Consider the following 17737-nt stretch of genomic DNA (forward strand, 5'->3'; position numbering starts at 1 on the left):
TGTGTAAGTGTATCTGCACTGGGATCTGCAAATGTGTACCTCAGTTTATGAACTTGTAACCAGATTTAAAAATACGTCACTCGATTAACAAATGAGGAATTGATAGAAAAATATGTAACTCGATTGTAAGGAGCGTTACTCAAATTTATAACTCAGTTTACAAATGAATAACTCGGTTTACAAATATGTAACTCGGTTCACAAATGTGTAACTTGGTTTGCAAATGTGTAACTTGGTTTACAAATGTATAACTCGGTTTACAAATGTATAACTCGGTTTACAAATGAGTAACTCGGTTTACAAATGTGTAACTTGGTTCACAAATGTGTAACTTGGTTTGCAAATGTGTAACTTGGTTTGCAAATGTGTAACTTGGTTTACAAATGTATAACTCGGTTTACAAATGTATAACTCGGTTTACAAATGAGTAACTCGGTTTACAAATGTGTACCTCGGTTTACGAATGTATAACTTGGTTTACAAATGTATAACTTGATTTACAAGCGGTAAATCAGTTAAAAACGTTAAGCACTTTTTACAAATGTGTAACTCAATTCAAAAGATTGTACCTTGATTTCCAAATTGTAGTTAAAAATACGTTACTTGATTTACAAATGTAAAAACTCGATTTAAATACATGTAACATGATTTACACACGTGTAACCCAGTTATCTTTTAATGTACCTCGTTTTCCAAAGGTTAGTTACAAATGCGTAACTTCATTTACAAATTTGTAATTTACATTTGCACAAATCTCATCACAGACAAGATCTGAAACATGCATTTGTATATATCAAGTTTGCAAATCACAGAACAGATACAATTACATATTTGTAAAACCTTTAATGTATTTGTGAACATTGTGTCAACCATAATATCCCCGTAGAAGTGTGTTTGTTGTGTCAGTATTTTGTTACTAGAAGCCTCAGAAAGTACTTGGTGCTGTGGCAACAAAGTATCGTTGAAATAATAGCTAGAACATCCTAGACCGGATGGATCCAGATCGAAGTAGATCCATGTCATTAATGTGGTTGATGTCAGTGTTTAAGATAAAGTACAGCTATAACAGAAGTCAACAATTATACAGTGACTTCCTATAGGAGTAACACTAATAATTAAGATAGATCGAGCCTCTAAAAGTGAAAAGACAATATGAAAGTCGTACTTTTACTCACAGACAGTTTGGTAAATATACATTTTGTTCGTTCCTTGACCTTGTTTGCTAAAAGTATTTGTCTTCTGTAGTTGAAGTCCAGGCAACGAAGGGCAGGTTCAAGAACACGAAGGAAGATGTTTAAAAGAATCTAAAACATAAAATGCTTCCATGATACTTTGGTGAAAGACCAGGCCGGTTCAAACGGAGAAGCTAAAAATAGAGCTGACAACACCAGCAGCTGACACATTCCTGCCCGTGAAACACATGACCACACACACAATGACCCCTTAAACCCCTCAAAGGTTCACTCATCAGGAGAAGACCCTGTTGGCTTCAAGCATCTCACGAGAGCGACCAAGATAGCAGCACAGAGATTGAACTTGTACTTCATTCTACTATCGTTAAAATAACGTATATATCGTCCTCGTCACCGATCACGTCTTCATCTCGGTAACGTGTGATCGACGGCGTGTCCTGCTAAGCCACGTCCATTATCGCGAACCGTTCGCCACATCCTCCGCCGACTGAGGACTCAGAGTCCACCTACTCATGTTGCCCGAGAGTCCGGCTGATAATGGAATGGCGTGTGACCGTCTTGGCAGCGCCTCAGACGAGACCGGAGCGATCGTTACCAGAGGGAACTCATAACTGCGCTGTTGCCACGGCAACTCAACAAACGTATATATATAAGGGACAGAAATGAGTCACTTCCTGTCTTATGTCCGACCCATATTGTATCTTTGGTCGACGGTAATTCTCTGAGGAAAATGATGTAGGGATAAATCTGAAATCATTTTTATCAGTAGATCAATGGATTGTAAACTCTAAAGTGTTGGCGTGCCACAGGGAACAACCTTGGGCCCATTATACTTCTCAAGTAGTCTCAAACCATAATAAGGAGATTATTTCCACAACTCCATTTCCGACATTATGTATATATTTATTTACAAAAGGTTAAAAAACATTTAGTTTTGACCAGAATTTGATATCATTGATATTGTTGTGTTATTGTGTGTTAAATTTCACCGTCGACTGGCTTAACTAGCAAATATTTATTTCTTGACGGAAAGAAAACTTGAATTTAAGCAGCCATTACGTGTTTATGGTAAAAGGGAACCTGAAGATCAAATACATAATTTAAGTCAGGGGGGGCTCGCCTGCTTGAGACCTTGGCTCCTGCAATAGTTTGAGAGAGATCACATGTTTTCGGAGTTAAACGAAGTGTGTTTGTGATGGTAGTGGCCCAAATCCAAATCCTTCTGTTTCAAAAATATTTTTTTAATGTTTGGAAATAATATATTATATCAATCAAAATGTATTGTGTATTTATTATATCCCATACTTTTCGTAATTCAGGTACCATTGAATAATTATGTGAGAAAGTTGGACTGATCTTGGTATAAATGACAAAAAGCATAGGATTTATATATTTAATAGCATTAAAAATTGCATTGTGTATTTTTACTACTCTGTAATTAACAGTTAAGATTATTTAAAGTACTTTTTGACGTGCATTTGGTGTTTTGTCAGCTGGTTTTGTAGAATCACACAGAAAATATGAAACAATATTTATGTTTAGGGAAAAGTATTTTGGAAAATATTTAGTCTGAAATAAGCTTTAATGAAGTGGATTCTGAAGTAATACTTCACCTTCACCAATATAGACCCATATGTACTGCAACAATGTCAGCAATGAAGTATAAAGAAAACAACTAAATCTGAATAAATAAATCAATATTGAGTGTTGCTGAAGTTTTACTTGCGCTTGACACAAAATCCTGAATTTTAAATAAAATTGAAACGTGTATTTTATGTATTAATGTATGTATTTGTGTATTTTAGTTCTGTGGGAGGAGATGAATGGATAGCAACCGGTGGTTCGACTTCTTCCTGGACCTGAGGAGCCGAAGCAAACAAAACCACCATCATGGTCAAGTAACAAAAACAGTCGACGGTAGATGAGTTTAAAAGATGGTCATGTGACCGACAACCATCTGTCACGAGATTAAAACGAGGACGTCTTGATATGACGAGGAAGTAACGGATCAGAATTATTACTTCACTAACACGGTGAAACTGGACCTCCTGGACAGCTGAATGGAGGTCTGGCAGCCGCCGTGATGGGGGGAGGAGGAGGAGGAGAAGAAGAAGTGAGGATTGACAGTGAAGATCTAGATGAAAGCTCTTGGATCGGTGTCAAATATCCATGGAGTTCCAGAGCAACTGGGATCAAGTCGAGTTATTCAGAACTTTCTCTGAAACTCTTTGGAGAACCACGAAGAACCGACAGATCATAGGTGACCTGAAGGACACAAAGATGGTGGACTCACTGAGTCACACGTTCTAGAAGAAGTCGCCATGACTCCATTTCCCGATGAGAACCTGCGACGGCTGTGTCGGGAAAAGCCGACGCGGCGGGAGGAGGGGGTCTCCGGGGGAGGTCGGGTGTGGGGGGCGAGTGGGTGTGGCGGGTCTACAAATAGCCGTCCTCGGTGCCCCACGAGCCTCAACCAAAGTCTCTCTCCCAGTTGCCCAGCGCGACAGTTGGGTCTCAGCTCCTCCAGCCTCCATCACACCACAAGAACCCAGCAGCCATGAGCAAGTCCTACTCGTCCTCGGCCCAGTCCGCCTCCTCCTACCGCCGCACCTTCGGCTCCGGCGTGGGCTCGACCCCCATGTCCTCGCTCTACTCCTCGGCGGGGGGCGGAGGACGGTCTTCTTCTTCCCACAAGTCTTCCAGGGTCTACGAGGTGAAGAGCATGCCGTCCTACTCCAGCTACCGGGTGTCCTCGGGCGCCGGCCTCGGGGCCTCCTCCGCCGTGCGCACCTACTCCGGCGAGAAGCTGGACTTCAACCTGGCCGACGCCATGAACCAGGACTTCCTCAACACCAGGACCAACGAGAAGGCCGAGCTGCAGCACCTCAACGACCGCTTCGCCAGCTACATCGAGAAGGTGCGCTTCCTGGAGCAGCAGAACGCCGCGCTGAGCGTGGAGATCGAGACCCTGAAGGGCCGCGAGGGGCCCGGGCGCGTGGCCGAGATGTACGAGGAGGAGATGAGGGAGCTGAGGAGGCAGATCGAGGCCCTGTCCAACCAGAGGGCCCGGGTGGAGGTGGAGAGGGACAACCTGGCCGACGACCTTCAGAAGATCAAGCTCAGGTACGGTGACCCCGTCCAAGGTCACGCCGGGAGACGCTTCGTTTGTTGAAATACTTACATTAACTTTATTATCGTTGACTTTTTTACTCTGTGCTTTTAATTATGTTTGATTATTTTCTTAGATCAATGGTTTTAAATATATTGATTGATTGATTGATGTTCAAGCAAAAAGAAAAACTTTCAAAATAAGTCAAAATAATCAGTTTAAAACATTAATATTTTGTATATTGAAATGAAAAAAATATTGTATTGATAAATACAATTAAATTAAAATAAAATAGTAAAAATACATAATCGAAATAACAATATTCCGTACATATGACTGTAAATAAAAGTATTGATCGTGTTGATGTAAAAAAAATGTATTCAATAGAAATATTTTGATTTTTATGAACATAAATTGTTTGATGATTAAAGGAATATGTATAAAAAATAAATGAATAATAGACATAAACAAAACCAGCTCAGAGAGAGAACTTTGATCTTAAATCTAGAGAGAGAGTGTGTGTGTGTGTGTGTGTGTGTGTGTGTGTGTGAGTCACACTGATTTGTGTCTATTTGTGTCTGCGAGGTCACAGCAGCAGCAGTCACTCACTCACTGTCTAACTCTCACGAAACCTCTTCCTGGGGTTGTCGGTTCTAAACCCTCCACAGACTCACCTGATGCTCAGATCAAAGAGACCCAACATAGATCCTTCATTGTGTTTATTATCAGTATATTAACCACGTGAGGAATTTATCATCACATTGTTTCAATGCAGCAAATATTTGACTGACATTCACAAGAGTTCGGCTTCACTATATTTAGAGTCTGCTGTCCATTCTTACTGTCCTCACAGCAGCTGCACACACACACTCACACACACACACACACACACACACACACACACACACACACACACACACACACACACACACACACACACACACACACACACACACACACACACACACACACACACACACACACACACACACACACACAGGCATGCACACACACACACTCACATGCACACACACACACACACTCACATGCACACACACTCACACACACACACACACATGCACACACACTCACACTCACACACACACACAGGCATGCACACACACACTCACACACGCATGCACACACACTCACACTCACACACACACACACACAGGCATGCACACACACACTCACACGCACACACATGCACCCCCACTCACACAGACATGCACACACACACTCACACACGCATGCACACACACACACACACACGCATGCACACACACACACACACACTCACACACACACACACACACACACACACGCATGCACACACACACACTCACATGCACACACACACTCACACATGCACACACACACACTCACATGCACACACACACTCACACATGCACACACACACACCCCCACACACACACACACATGCACACACACACAGGCATGCACGCAAACACAAACACACATACACTTGTCCCTCACATACACATGCACGCACACAAACACACGCATGCACACACACATGCACACACACTCATACACACACACACACACAATTGTCCCTCACATACATATAGAAGCACACACAAACATGCATGCACTCACATGCACGCACACACACTTGTCCCTCATACACAAACACACACTCATCCTTCACACACACACTTGTTCTTCACACACTCCCACACACCCTCGTCACACAAAAACTTACACACACTCTTCCCTCACACACACACACACACACACACACACACACACACACACACACACACACACACACACACACACACACACACTTGTCACACAAAAACACACACTCTTCCCTCACACACTCAAACGCACACTCTTCCCTCACACACACTCGTCACACACTCACACACTCTTCCCTCACACACAAACAAACACACTCACACACTCTTCCCTCACACACAAACAAACACACTCACACACTCTTCCCTCACACACAAACAAACACACTCGTCACACACTCTTCCCTCACACACAAACAAACACACTCGTCACACACTCACACACTCTTCCCTCACACACACACTCGTCACACACTCACACACTCTTCCCTCACACACACACTCGTCACACACTCACACACAAACAAACACACTCGTCACACACTCACACAATCTTCCCTCACACACAAACACACACACACACACACACACACTGGTCTCACACACACACTGGTCACAGCAGCTGCTGCAGCATCTATAAGTTGAGATCAGTTTACAAAAGTGTTCATGAAGCAGCAGCTGATCATCATCATGTGTCAGACGAGAGCAGCTGAAAGAAACATCACTATTTAAGTACGAATATCAACACATAACTTGAAAAAAAGACAAAAGAAAAAGGTTAAAAATAATCATTAAAATAGTTTTAATAATGCATTTATAATGTAATGATTTAATGAAACAAAGGTTTCATGACAAGCTTCACAATAAATATTTTAAATCTAACATTGACTTCTTAAAAAATATATTAATTTAAATGTAAATGGATTTAGTTTAAGACAATAAGTATAAAAGCAACACTTAAAGAAAAACACACTTCAATTAATCAAATAATGATCAGAAATATTATTATATTATCAACCATTTTTAAACAAATACACATTTTATTACATTTCATTACAAAACACCCTTTTACCTGAAAAACATAATAAAACGAACCATTTTCATTACAATAAATAAATGATGAATCAATTATTTACATAAATTAATGAATTTCAATGAATAAAACCTAAAAGTTACGATAAATGAACCACTGTGGATAAAAATCTATCTTGTATCGTTTATTTCAACTTTGTTCTACAGCAGAAAATAAAGGAAAATTTATGTTTTGGAATTTAAAAAGTTCCAGTAAACTACAAATAATGTCACAACTTGTTGATTTTTTCTGAGAGAAAGTTTCTAAATGTGATCATATTTTCTTATGAAGCATTAGTTAAATAAATGTAATGAACTTATAAAGCATTAATTAAATAAATGTAATGTAATGTGTCTCAGGCTGCAGGAGGAGATCCACCAGAAGGAAGAGGCGGAGAACAACTTGTCTGCCTTCAGGGCTGTGAGTCTTATCTTTTTATTTATATATATTTGTGAGTCTCATGTTTTTATTTATATATATTTGTGAGTCTCATCTTTTTATTTATATATATTTGTGAGTCTCATCTTTTTATTTATATATATTTGTGAGTCTCATGTTTTTATTTATATATATTTGTGAGTCTCATCTTTTTATTTATATATATTTGTGAGTCTTATCTTTTTATTTATATATATTTGTGAGTCTCATCTTTTTATTTATATATATTTGTGAGTCTCATGTTTTATTTATATATATTTGTGAGTCTCATCTTTTTATTTATATATATTTGTGAGTCTCATCTTTTTATTAATATATATTTGTGAGTCTCATCTTTTTATTTATATATATTTGTGAGTCTCATCTTTTTATTAATATATATTTGTGAGTCTCATGTTTTTATTTATATATATTTGTGAGTCTCATCTTTTTATTAATATATATTTGTGAGTCTCATCTTTTTATATATATATATTTGTGAGTCTCATCTTTTTATTGATATATATTTGTGAGTCTCATGTTTTTATTTATATATATTTGTGAGTCTCATCTTTTTATTAATATATATTTGTGAGTCTCATCTTTTTATATATATATATTTGTGAGTCTCATCTTTTTATTGATATATATTTGTGAGTCTCATCTTTTTATTTATATATATTTGTGAGTCTCATGTTTTTATTTATATATATTTGTGAGTCTCATGTTTTTATTTATATATATTTGTGAGTCTCATCTTTTCATTTATATATATTTGTGAGTCTCATCTTTTTATTTATATATATTTGTGAGTCTCATCTTTTTATTTATATATATTTGTGAGTCTCATCTTTTCATTTATATATATTTGTGAGTCTCATCTTTTTATTTATATATATTTGTGAGTCTCATGTTTTTATTTATATATATTTGTGAGTCTCATCTTTTTATTTATATATATTTGTGAGTCTCATCTTTTTATTTATATATATTTGTGAGTCTCATCTTTTTATTTATATATATTTGTGAGTCTCATCTTTTTATTTATAGATATTTGTGAGTCTCGTCTTTTTATTGATATATATTTGTGAGTCTCATCTTTTTATTTATATATATTTGTGAGTCTTATCTTTTTATTTATATATATTTGATTCAAACACTGTCTGTGCTCAGGACGTGGACAACGCCACCCTGGCCAGGCTGGACCTGGAGAGACGCATCGAGAGCCTGCAGGAGGAGATCGGGTTCCTCAAGAAGATCCACGAGGAGGTGGGTTGAAGCTGGAGGTCACGTGACAGACGGGAGCGCAGCTGATTGGTGGAGCCGCTCGCGAACAGATGCCGAACTATTTTAAATATTTTATGACGGTTTTACTTTCCTGCTCCTCTATTCATATACTTTCATTCACCTGCGGAAAAACATTTTCTAATATTTATCATTTAAAGTGCAGATGATTGGACGGTGACATGTCAATCAATCTCAGAAGCCCCGCCCCCTCCGCGCTCTCAGTCTCGGCGCAAACAAACGTTCTTTTACAGAGAAGTTCTGGGGAGAGTCTGAAGAAAGGAGTTTTCAATTTAAAATGTTACCTACCCCTCCTTTGATTGGACCGGAAAAAAACTTCATGTTTCGAGCCGCGCTCGCAAAAATAAACAACTTCCTGGTATTAGCGGACAGGAAATAACGTCAGAGATGGAAGAGGAAGTAGTTAAACATTTTGAAATCGATATAATGGTGTATTAAGTAATCCGTTTTTTCTTATTGTTCTTTTTAATTATGTGTTCACTCACACTTTAAAATATATATAAATGTTATTTTTCTAATATAGCGTTTTTAGTTTGTTTGTTTGCAAAATATTTGGTTTTGGTTTCAATTTTAGGTTTGTTTATATTTATTTAAAAGTTGTTTTAAGTTTATGACTTAAGTTTTAGTTTTCTCATCAATTTAAATTTAAATTAAATTAAATTAAATTAAATTAAATTAAATTAAATTAAATTAAATTAAATTAAATTAAATTAAATCAAAATTCACTGCTTGTATTCCAAACATATTTAAAATTTGACAAGAACCATAGGAAAGAGATAAATGTTTAAAACATCACAAACACAGACATATGATCTCACACAGATTAGCTTCCATTACAGTCAAGTTTAAAACTGGTTCTTGTCGTGGCAGGAGATCCACGAGCTGCAGAACCAGATGCAGGACACGCAGGTCCAGATCCAGATGGACATGTCCAAGCCCGACCTGACGGCCGCGCTCAGAGACATCCGTCAACAGTACGAGACCATCGCCGCCAACAACATCTCCGAGGCCGAGAACTGGTACAAGTCCAAGGTGGGTCGGAGAAGATCCTGAAGGTCACGTCCTGGTCTGACCTCCTGTGCCCCCCCCCCCCCTCAGGTGTCCGACCTGAACGTGGCGGTCAACAAGAACAACGATGCCCTGCGTCAGTCCAAGCAGGAGAGCATGGAGTACCGGCACCAGATCCAGTCCTACACCTGCGAGATCGACTCCCTGAAGGGAACCGTGAGTCACAGTCTCTTTGGCCTTCTGCTCCGACCTCTGACCTCTGACCTGTGCTGCAGAACGAGTCTCTGCTGCGCCAGATGAGGGACATGGAGGACCGCATGGGCCGCGAGGCCTCCGGGTTCCAGGACACCATCACCCGGCTGGAGGAGGACATCGCCAAGATGAAGGTGAGGTCATAGGAAGGCATCTAGACCTGCAGGGTCGTGACCCCCCCGGTGTGTTCCAGGACGACATGGCCCGTCACCTGAGGGAGTACCAGGACCTGCTCAACGTCAAGATGGCTCTGGACATTGAGATCGCCACCTACAGGAAGCTGCTGGAGGGCGAGGAGAGCCGGTGAGTCACGAACATCTGACCCGAGACCAGAACTTTGAAGCTAAACTTTCATGTGACTCACCAGCATCACCACCAGTGGACCTGTGCAGACGTCCTTCTCCTCCATCGGGTTCAGAGGTGAGAAGAAGAGACGTCACTCTTTAGATGAGAGAAATATCAATAATTCACTCTTTTATTCAGAGAAACATCTTCATAATTCACTCTTTTAATTCTCTTTTTAGTTGAGTTTTAGTTTTTATTTTAGTTTTGTTCCTTTTAGATTAGTTTTAATTTAGTTTAGTTTTTTATTTTAGTTCAATTTAGTTTTAGTTTAGTTTTATTTTTAGTTTAGTGTAGTTTAGTTTTAATTTAGTTTTAGTTTAGTTTTAGTTTAGTCTAGTTTATTATTTTTTTTATTTTACTTCCATTTAGTTTAGTTTTATTTTAATTTAAGTGTATTTTATTTTTATTTTAGTTCCGTATAGTTTAGTTAATTGTTTTTAGTTTTGTTTAGTTATTTTAGTACATTTTTCAGTTTTGTTTTGTTTTTGTTTTTAGTTTAGTTTAAGTCGTAATTACGCTTATTTTAATTCAGTTTAGTTCAATTTTAGTTTGAGGTTTTTTTCAAGGTTCATTTTGAGTTTAATTTTCCATGTCAATATGTTTATATTAAATAATATAAACAATTTTAAACATATTTAGTCGTTTATTTTTCTTATATTTATATTATTTCATCGAAATGTTTCTCTTTCCGGTCTCAATTATAAATCATTTGTAGTTTAATTTATCTGTAGTTTAATTTATTTGTACTTTAATTGTTGTCGTGCATTTCACAATCAATATAAACTGGATTTATTCACGTTAACCTCGTGACACTGACGCACCACGAGGGGGCGCCAACACAACACTGCTGTCATTCAAAGACTGTTTCAAAAGCTTCGACTGTTGCCGTGCATTATGACTGATGTGACGATCTTATGCGCAGAGACCAGCCCGGAGTCTCAGCACCAGCGCGGCTCAGAGGTTCACTCCAAGAAGACGGTCCTGATCAAGACCATCGAGACCCGCGACGGCGAGGTACGAACGCACGCATGATGACGTCATCATTCATTCATTCATTCATTCATTCATTCATGTGCACGTTCTCCTGTAGATGAGGTTTTCTCTGAGCCAGGGTTCGAGTGCTCAGTCTGTAAGTGAGACTTCGACTGTTGAATCACACTTTGGATCAGAACGTCACGTGTTTCGAAACTTGAATCACTTTAAACCCACTTTAGACACGAAGTTGCACGAGTTTCCACCTGTGACGTCACAACCTTGATCAGATGTTTCTTGAAGGAGTCAGTAGATCATCAAACACAGATGTTTCTTGAAGGAGTCAGTAGATCATCAAACACAGATGTTTCTTGAAGGAGTCAGTAGATCATCAAACACAGATGTTTCTTGAAGGAGTCAGTAGATCATCAAACACAGATGTTTCTTGAAGGAGTCAGTAGATCATCAAACACAGATGTTTCTTGAAGGAGTCAGTAGATCATCAAACACAGATGTTTCTTGAAGGAGTCAGTAGATCATCAAACATAGATGTTTCTTGAAGGAGTCAGTAGATCATCAAACACAGATGTTTCTTGAAGGAGTCAGTAGATCATCAAACACAGATGTTTCTTGAAGGAGTCAGTAGATCATCAAACACAGATGTTTCTTGAAGGAGTCAGTAGATCATCAAACACAGATGTTTCTTGAAGGAGTCAGTAGATCATCAAACACAGATGTTTCTTAAAGGAGTCAGTAGATCATCAAACACAGATGTTTCTTGAAGGAGTCAGTAGATCATCAAACACAGATGTTTCTTGAAGGAGTCAGTAGATCATCAAACATAGATGTTTCTTGAAGGAGTCAGTAGATCATCAAACACAGATGTTTCTTGAAGGAGTCAGTAGATCATCAAACACACATGTTTCTTGAAGGAGTCAGTAGATCATCAAACACAGATGTTTCTTGAAGGAGTCAGTAGATCATCAAACACAGATGTTTCTTGAAGGAGTCAGTAGATCATCAAACACAGATGTTTCTTGAAGGAGTCAGTAGATCATCAAACACAGATGTTTCTTGAAGGAGTCAGTAGATCATCAAACACAGATGTTTCTTGAAGGAGTCAGTAGATCATCAAACACAGATGTTTCTTGAAGGAGTCAGTAGATCATCAAACACAGAGATGTTTCTTGAAGGAGTCAGTAGATCATCAAACACAGATGTTTCTTGAAGGAGTCAGTAGATCATCAAACACAGATGTTTCTTGAAGGAGTCAGTAGATCATCAAACACAGATGTTTCTTGAAGGAGTCAGTAGATCATCAAACACAGATGTTTCTTGAAGGAGTCAGTAGATCATCAAACACAGAGATGGTTCCAAATCTTAGGAGCAACAGTCTGGAAGGATTTCTCTCCTCTGGTCCTGAAGTTCAGGAACCATCAGTAGATTCTGATCCACAGACCTCAGAGCCCGAGCTGGGGTGTAAGTCTGGATCAGATCACTGATGGAAGGTCTGACCATGAATAGATCTGAAAGTAAGAACCAGAATTTTAAATCTATCCTGAAAGAAACTGGCAGCCAGTGAAGAGTTTGAAGGAGAAATGTGAGTTATTCTACTAGAGCAGCCAGTCAAGAGTTTGAAGGAGAAATGTGAGTTCTTCTACAAGAGCGGCTCAGAATTCTGCTGCAGAGTTCTGAATCAACTGCAGACGAGACGATCCTTCTTGTTTAGACATGAAAACAAACTGTTACAATAGTCCAGACGAGAAGAAACAAACGCATGGATTACAAGCTCCAGATCAACTTGAATCACTTTAAACCCACTTTAGACACAAAGTTGCACGAGTTTCCGCCTGTGACGTCACAACTTTTATCTTCACAAACCTCTACAAATAACAATGAATTAAAAATGTATTTCTTCTGTGTTTCCTCCTCAGGTGGTCAGCGAGTCCACGCAGCACCAGCAGGACATCATGTGATCACCAGAAAAAGAAGAAGAATTCATAGATCGTTCATAAGTCAGCTTTAGAGTCTCACAGAGCGCCCCCTGGAGGTCATGCCAGGTATAACTTATTTTCCACATTAACTTCATCAGAGCAGGGAAGGTGTGGGTGACGTCACGGCGGATGAACAGCAGAGGAGAGAGGGAAGGGAGGAGCAGGAAAGCAACGGTTCACGAGCTCCAGATGTCAAAGTGTCTGAGAAAGTGTCGAGAAAAACAAAGGGAAAAAAAAGTCACATTTGGACTAAAACGAACGTGTTTTTTGCTTCAAATGATCCAATAAAAACATTTGATATTAAAGATCCTGGTTTATTGAGTGTTTACAAGGAAGGATGAGTGAAGCTACAACTTCTTCACTGAGCAACTGTTTATTTTCATTAATGAAGGGAAAATGGTTTTTTTTGGATTAAATTGATTTATTTATTTTAATTCAAGCGATACAAAAACACAAAGAAGCAACTTTTTGAAATTGAAAATATTTTTTATTGAGTTCTTTTTCGACTCTCTTTTGGAGTGAAAATAATTTTGGGAAAAAAGCAACTTAAAAAATATTTATTTTAATTGAAGTATTTTGAAGTTGAAACTTTCTTTTTTTAAGAACTTTTTTAGGATTGATAATATTTTTTCGTTAAATGAAACTTTCTTATGGATTAATTGTTATTTTAAAATAGAATTTTAACACTGAAAAAAAGAAAATGTATATTTTGTTGAAAATATTTTTGATTTATGCAACTTTTTATTGGATTGAAATTTTCAGTTTTAGTTCATTTATTTATTTTAATTCGAGCGATTAAAAAACATTTTAAATATTCATTTTATTTAACTATTTTTTATCGAAATATTTTTCGATAGATGCAACTTTTTGGGGATTTTTAATTTTTTTTTTTTAATTTAAGGCTTTAAAAATGTAAAATGTTTATTCTATTAAAGACATTTTTTTTTCTTGAATATATTTTTGGGATTGAAGCATCTTTTTTTACTGGAATAAACTAATTCCCTCCATATTTTTTAACAGTTTTGTTTTCACCTCCTGGTCGCTAGTTTTTTTTTGAGTATTTTGAAACATTTATCATCATAAAGTACAAAAATAAACGAATGTTACGAACCAGCGAGAGTGAAATAATGACTTTGTTTCGTCGACAAATGTCTTTTCAAACCTCGACGCTGCTTCAAAAGTGTATTTTTCTCCCGCTTTGTTTGCAAAAACTCGATAAAAGCCACGAAGACTAAAAGATTGTTGTGTTTGTTTGAAGCCGGAGCGAGAATGTCAGTCCAGATAAAAAGAACGAGAGAAAAGAGGACGACAAAAGGGATGAAAAGGTTCCAGACGTGAAGCAAACACAGATAATTGGAGGAAGAGAACTTTGTTTTCTTTTCTGTGTCAGTAATTGGGAGCAAGAAAAACTTTTTTGATTTGTTGTGTATTTGTTTCTGCTTCCTGCTGGTCTCCACCAATCACAGTCGAGCAGAAGCTACAGTCAGACAAACACCCTGAGTTTCATAACTTCAGGTTCTACGATTGGTGTGAAGCCCTCTAGCCGAGCCAAGGCCCCGAGGATAAACAAATTGCGAAGGGTTAGTGGGCGGAGCACCAAGAAGTAGAACCTTGTGATGTCTGTCTGGCTTGTGATGAAATTAAAAAAGTGTTTCTTTACTTTCTCGTATTGAAATGAAACCTTCTTCAGATGTGTATCGACACACACACACACACACACACACACACACACACACACACACACACACACACACACACACACACACACACACACACACACACACACACACACGCACACACACGTTAAATAACTGCAAAATGGGGGAAGAGATTCATGTGATTTACGATAAAGTGTCGGTGATTTTCAGAATTTTGGGAGACAAAAAAAAAGGTGATTTGTGGAAAAAATTCCATCCTCACTGAAACATTTGTCACTGGGGTAAACATAGTATTTCTAAACACAAGTTTGATCTAAACAAAAAGTATGCATCATCAATGTTTGGATCAAAAACGTATGTGTGTAGAAGTAGTTTGTTTGCCCCAGTGACAAATGTTTCAGTGAGGATGGAAATCTCCAAAAAATGTCTCAAATAGTAAGAAAACTCTTTGTCATTTCATCGTAAATCTGTTGCCAAATTTTGCCGTTCAAACACACAATGTCAGTATATTGTAAGTGGTCAGATGTGTGTTTTACGACACACACACGTTAAATAACTGCAAAATAGGGTAAGAGATTCATGTTATTTACAATAAAGTAACAAAGATTTTTTCACACTTTTTGGAGACAAAAAAAAAAGGTGATTTGTGGTAATATTTCCATCCTCACTGAAACATTTGTCACTGGAGTAAACAAACTATTTCTACCCACAAGTTTGATCTAAACAACAATTATGCGTCATTAATGTTTGGATCAAACACTTGTTTGTAGAAATACTTTTTCGCCACAGTGACAATTGTTTTAGTGAGGATAGAAATCGTACTTCTCCAAAAAATGTCTCAAAACATTGTCTCAAGTCATTTCATCGCACATCTGTGGCCAAATTTTGCGGTTCAAACACACACATTTATCATCATTTTAAACACGAGTCCTGATCGGAGGTTTTATCCAAGAAGAAGAAGAAGAAGAAGATTCCGTTGTCATCACAGACTTTATCGTAGTTCAGGTCCGAAAAACAACTTCATGCTCAACAATGACTCATAACACGAGATGTTTAGAAATGTAAACAGGACGAGGGTCAAAGGTCAAAGGACACACAATAGAAAACAGATTAGAAAACAACTGGATAAATTACAACATGAGTGGCAGATATTTTTGTACATTTCAAAAGTATTTACAGATCAATATCTACAATCGTGAACTGTACAAAATAAAAGAGTTAAATCTTTTCTTTCGCCTGAAAACATCGAAGGAGACAAAAACACAAACATGCAGCGAGAAAAACAAAAACTTCACAGTTTGTTTAGTAGAACTTTTTTCTTCTTCGTTGGTTTTTACAGAGCAATGATCGCCTGTGGACGACAGAGGGCGCTGTTGCCTCCCTCAACTATTTTACAACAGGAGGTTTTCAGTACGACACGTGATGCTCGACCACTTGAGTGAAGTGTGTGTGTGTTTGTGAGAGAGTGTAGATGTGTGTGTTTGTGTGTGAGAGTGTGTAGATGTGTGTGTTTGTTTGTGAGAGGGTGTATATGTGTTTCTTTGTGTGTGAGAGGGTGTAGATGTGTGTGTTTGTGAGGGGGTGTAGATGTGTGTGTTCGTTTTTGAGAGGGTGTAGGTGTGTGTGTTTGTGTATGAGAGGGTGTAGGTGTGTGTGTGTTTTTGAGAGGGTGTAGGTGTGTGTGTTTGTTTGTTTGTAAGAGGGTGTAGATGTGTGTGTTTGTTTGTGAGAGGGCGTATGTGTGTGTTTGAATGAGTTTATGTGTGCTTTGCTTAAAGTGTGTGTGTCTGAGATAGTGTGCGTGTTTGTGAGAATGTGTGTTTCTGATCGTTTGGAGTAGCGTGTGTGTTTGTGAGTTTAAAGGATTGTGTGTGTTTGCTGGAGTGTGAATATGTGAGTTTTAAGGAGTGTGTTTGTGAAAGTGTGTGTTTGTAGGAGTGTGTGTCTTTTTGAGAGTGTGTGTTTGTGAGAGTGTGAATATGTGAGTTTAAAGGAGTGTGTTTGTGAAAGTGTGTGTTTGTAGGAGTGTGTGTCTTTGTGTGTGTCTTTTTGAGACTGTGTGTCTTTTTGAGAGTGTGTGTTTGTGAGAGTGTGAATATGTGAGTTTAAAGGAGTGTGTTTGTGAAAGTGTGTGTTTGTAGGAGTGTGTGTCTTTTTGAGAGTGTGTGTTTGTGAGAGTGTGAATATGTGAGTTTAAAGGAGTGTGTTTGTGAAAGTGTGTGTTTGTAGGAGTGTGTGTCTTTGTGTGTGTCTTTTTGAGAGTGTGTGTTTGTGAAAGTGTGTGTGTTTGCGAGAGTGTGAATATGTGAGTTTAAAGGAGTGTGTTTGTGTGTGTTTATGTGTGTGTTTGTAGGAGTGTTTGTGTGAGTGTGTGTTTGTAAAAGGGTGTGTATTTTTTAAAAGCGTGTGTTTGTAGGAGTGTGTGTTTTTGAAAGTGTGTGTTTGTGAGAGTGTGTATTTGTAGGAGTGTGTGTGTTTGTGTTGTCGAGGATACATTTGAACAAGATGTTTGTTGTCAAATGAAAGAAGATGTTAAAGTTTAAAACTAATATAAAACGATTGTGTTTATTTTTCCATCATGAAAGATCTTCGGCTCACGTTGTCGTCGCCTCAGAGAACATGTTGTGTTGCTGTGATGCCTTCAGGAGTCTTTAAAGGTTTATCCGCGATCGTGGCTCAGTACAAATGTCGTCTTGTTCCGGAGTGAGGGGACGAGCAGGTGAACATGCAGGTGTCGTCGGTTCAACTCCGGGGTCACCAGAGTCAAACGCTTGTGTGTCCGTGCTCAGATGTGGACCGGGGGTCCGG

At 38.3% G+C, this 17737-nt stretch overlaps 2 protein-coding genes across 2 annotated transcripts in view; one reads left to right on the forward strand and one right to left on the reverse strand.

The window, feature by feature from the left end:
• Nucleotides 1-3664: 3664 nt before the first annotated feature.
• On the forward strand, nucleotides 3665-13554 carry desma (desmin a). Its single transcript, XM_087804471.1, has 10 exons — nucleotides 3665-4316; nucleotides 7338-7398; nucleotides 8569-8664; nucleotides 9571-9732; nucleotides 9799-9924; nucleotides 9984-10094; nucleotides 10154-10263; nucleotides 10328-10380; nucleotides 11228-11319; nucleotides 13212-13554. Exons 1-10 carry the CDS (start codon nucleotides 3751-3753, stop codon nucleotides 13251-13253), a joined length of 1419 nt encoding a protein of 472 aa, XP_087660597.1. The 5' UTR covers nucleotides 3665-3750; the 3' UTR covers nucleotides 13254-13554.
• Nucleotides 13555-15900: 2346 nt separating this feature from the next.
• Nucleotides 15901-17737, reverse strand: part of tmem198aa (transmembrane protein 198aa) — a 53717-nt gene continuing 51880 nt past the window's right edge. Inside the window, exon 7 of the mRNA XM_087804550.1 lies at nucleotides 15901-17737. This exon is cut by the window's right edge and continues 130 nt beyond it. Within this exon, the coding sequence (XP_087660676.1) occupies nucleotides 17715-17737 (23 nt within the window). The 3' untranslated portion in view covers nucleotides 15901-17714.

This window comes from Callionymus lyra, chromosome 12 (genome assembly GCF_982586985.1).
Source record: "Callionymus lyra chromosome 12, fCalLyr1.hap1.1, whole genome shotgun sequence".
NCBI classification, from domain to species: Eukaryota; Metazoa; Chordata; class Actinopteri; order Syngnathiformes; family Callionymidae; genus Callionymus; species Callionymus lyra.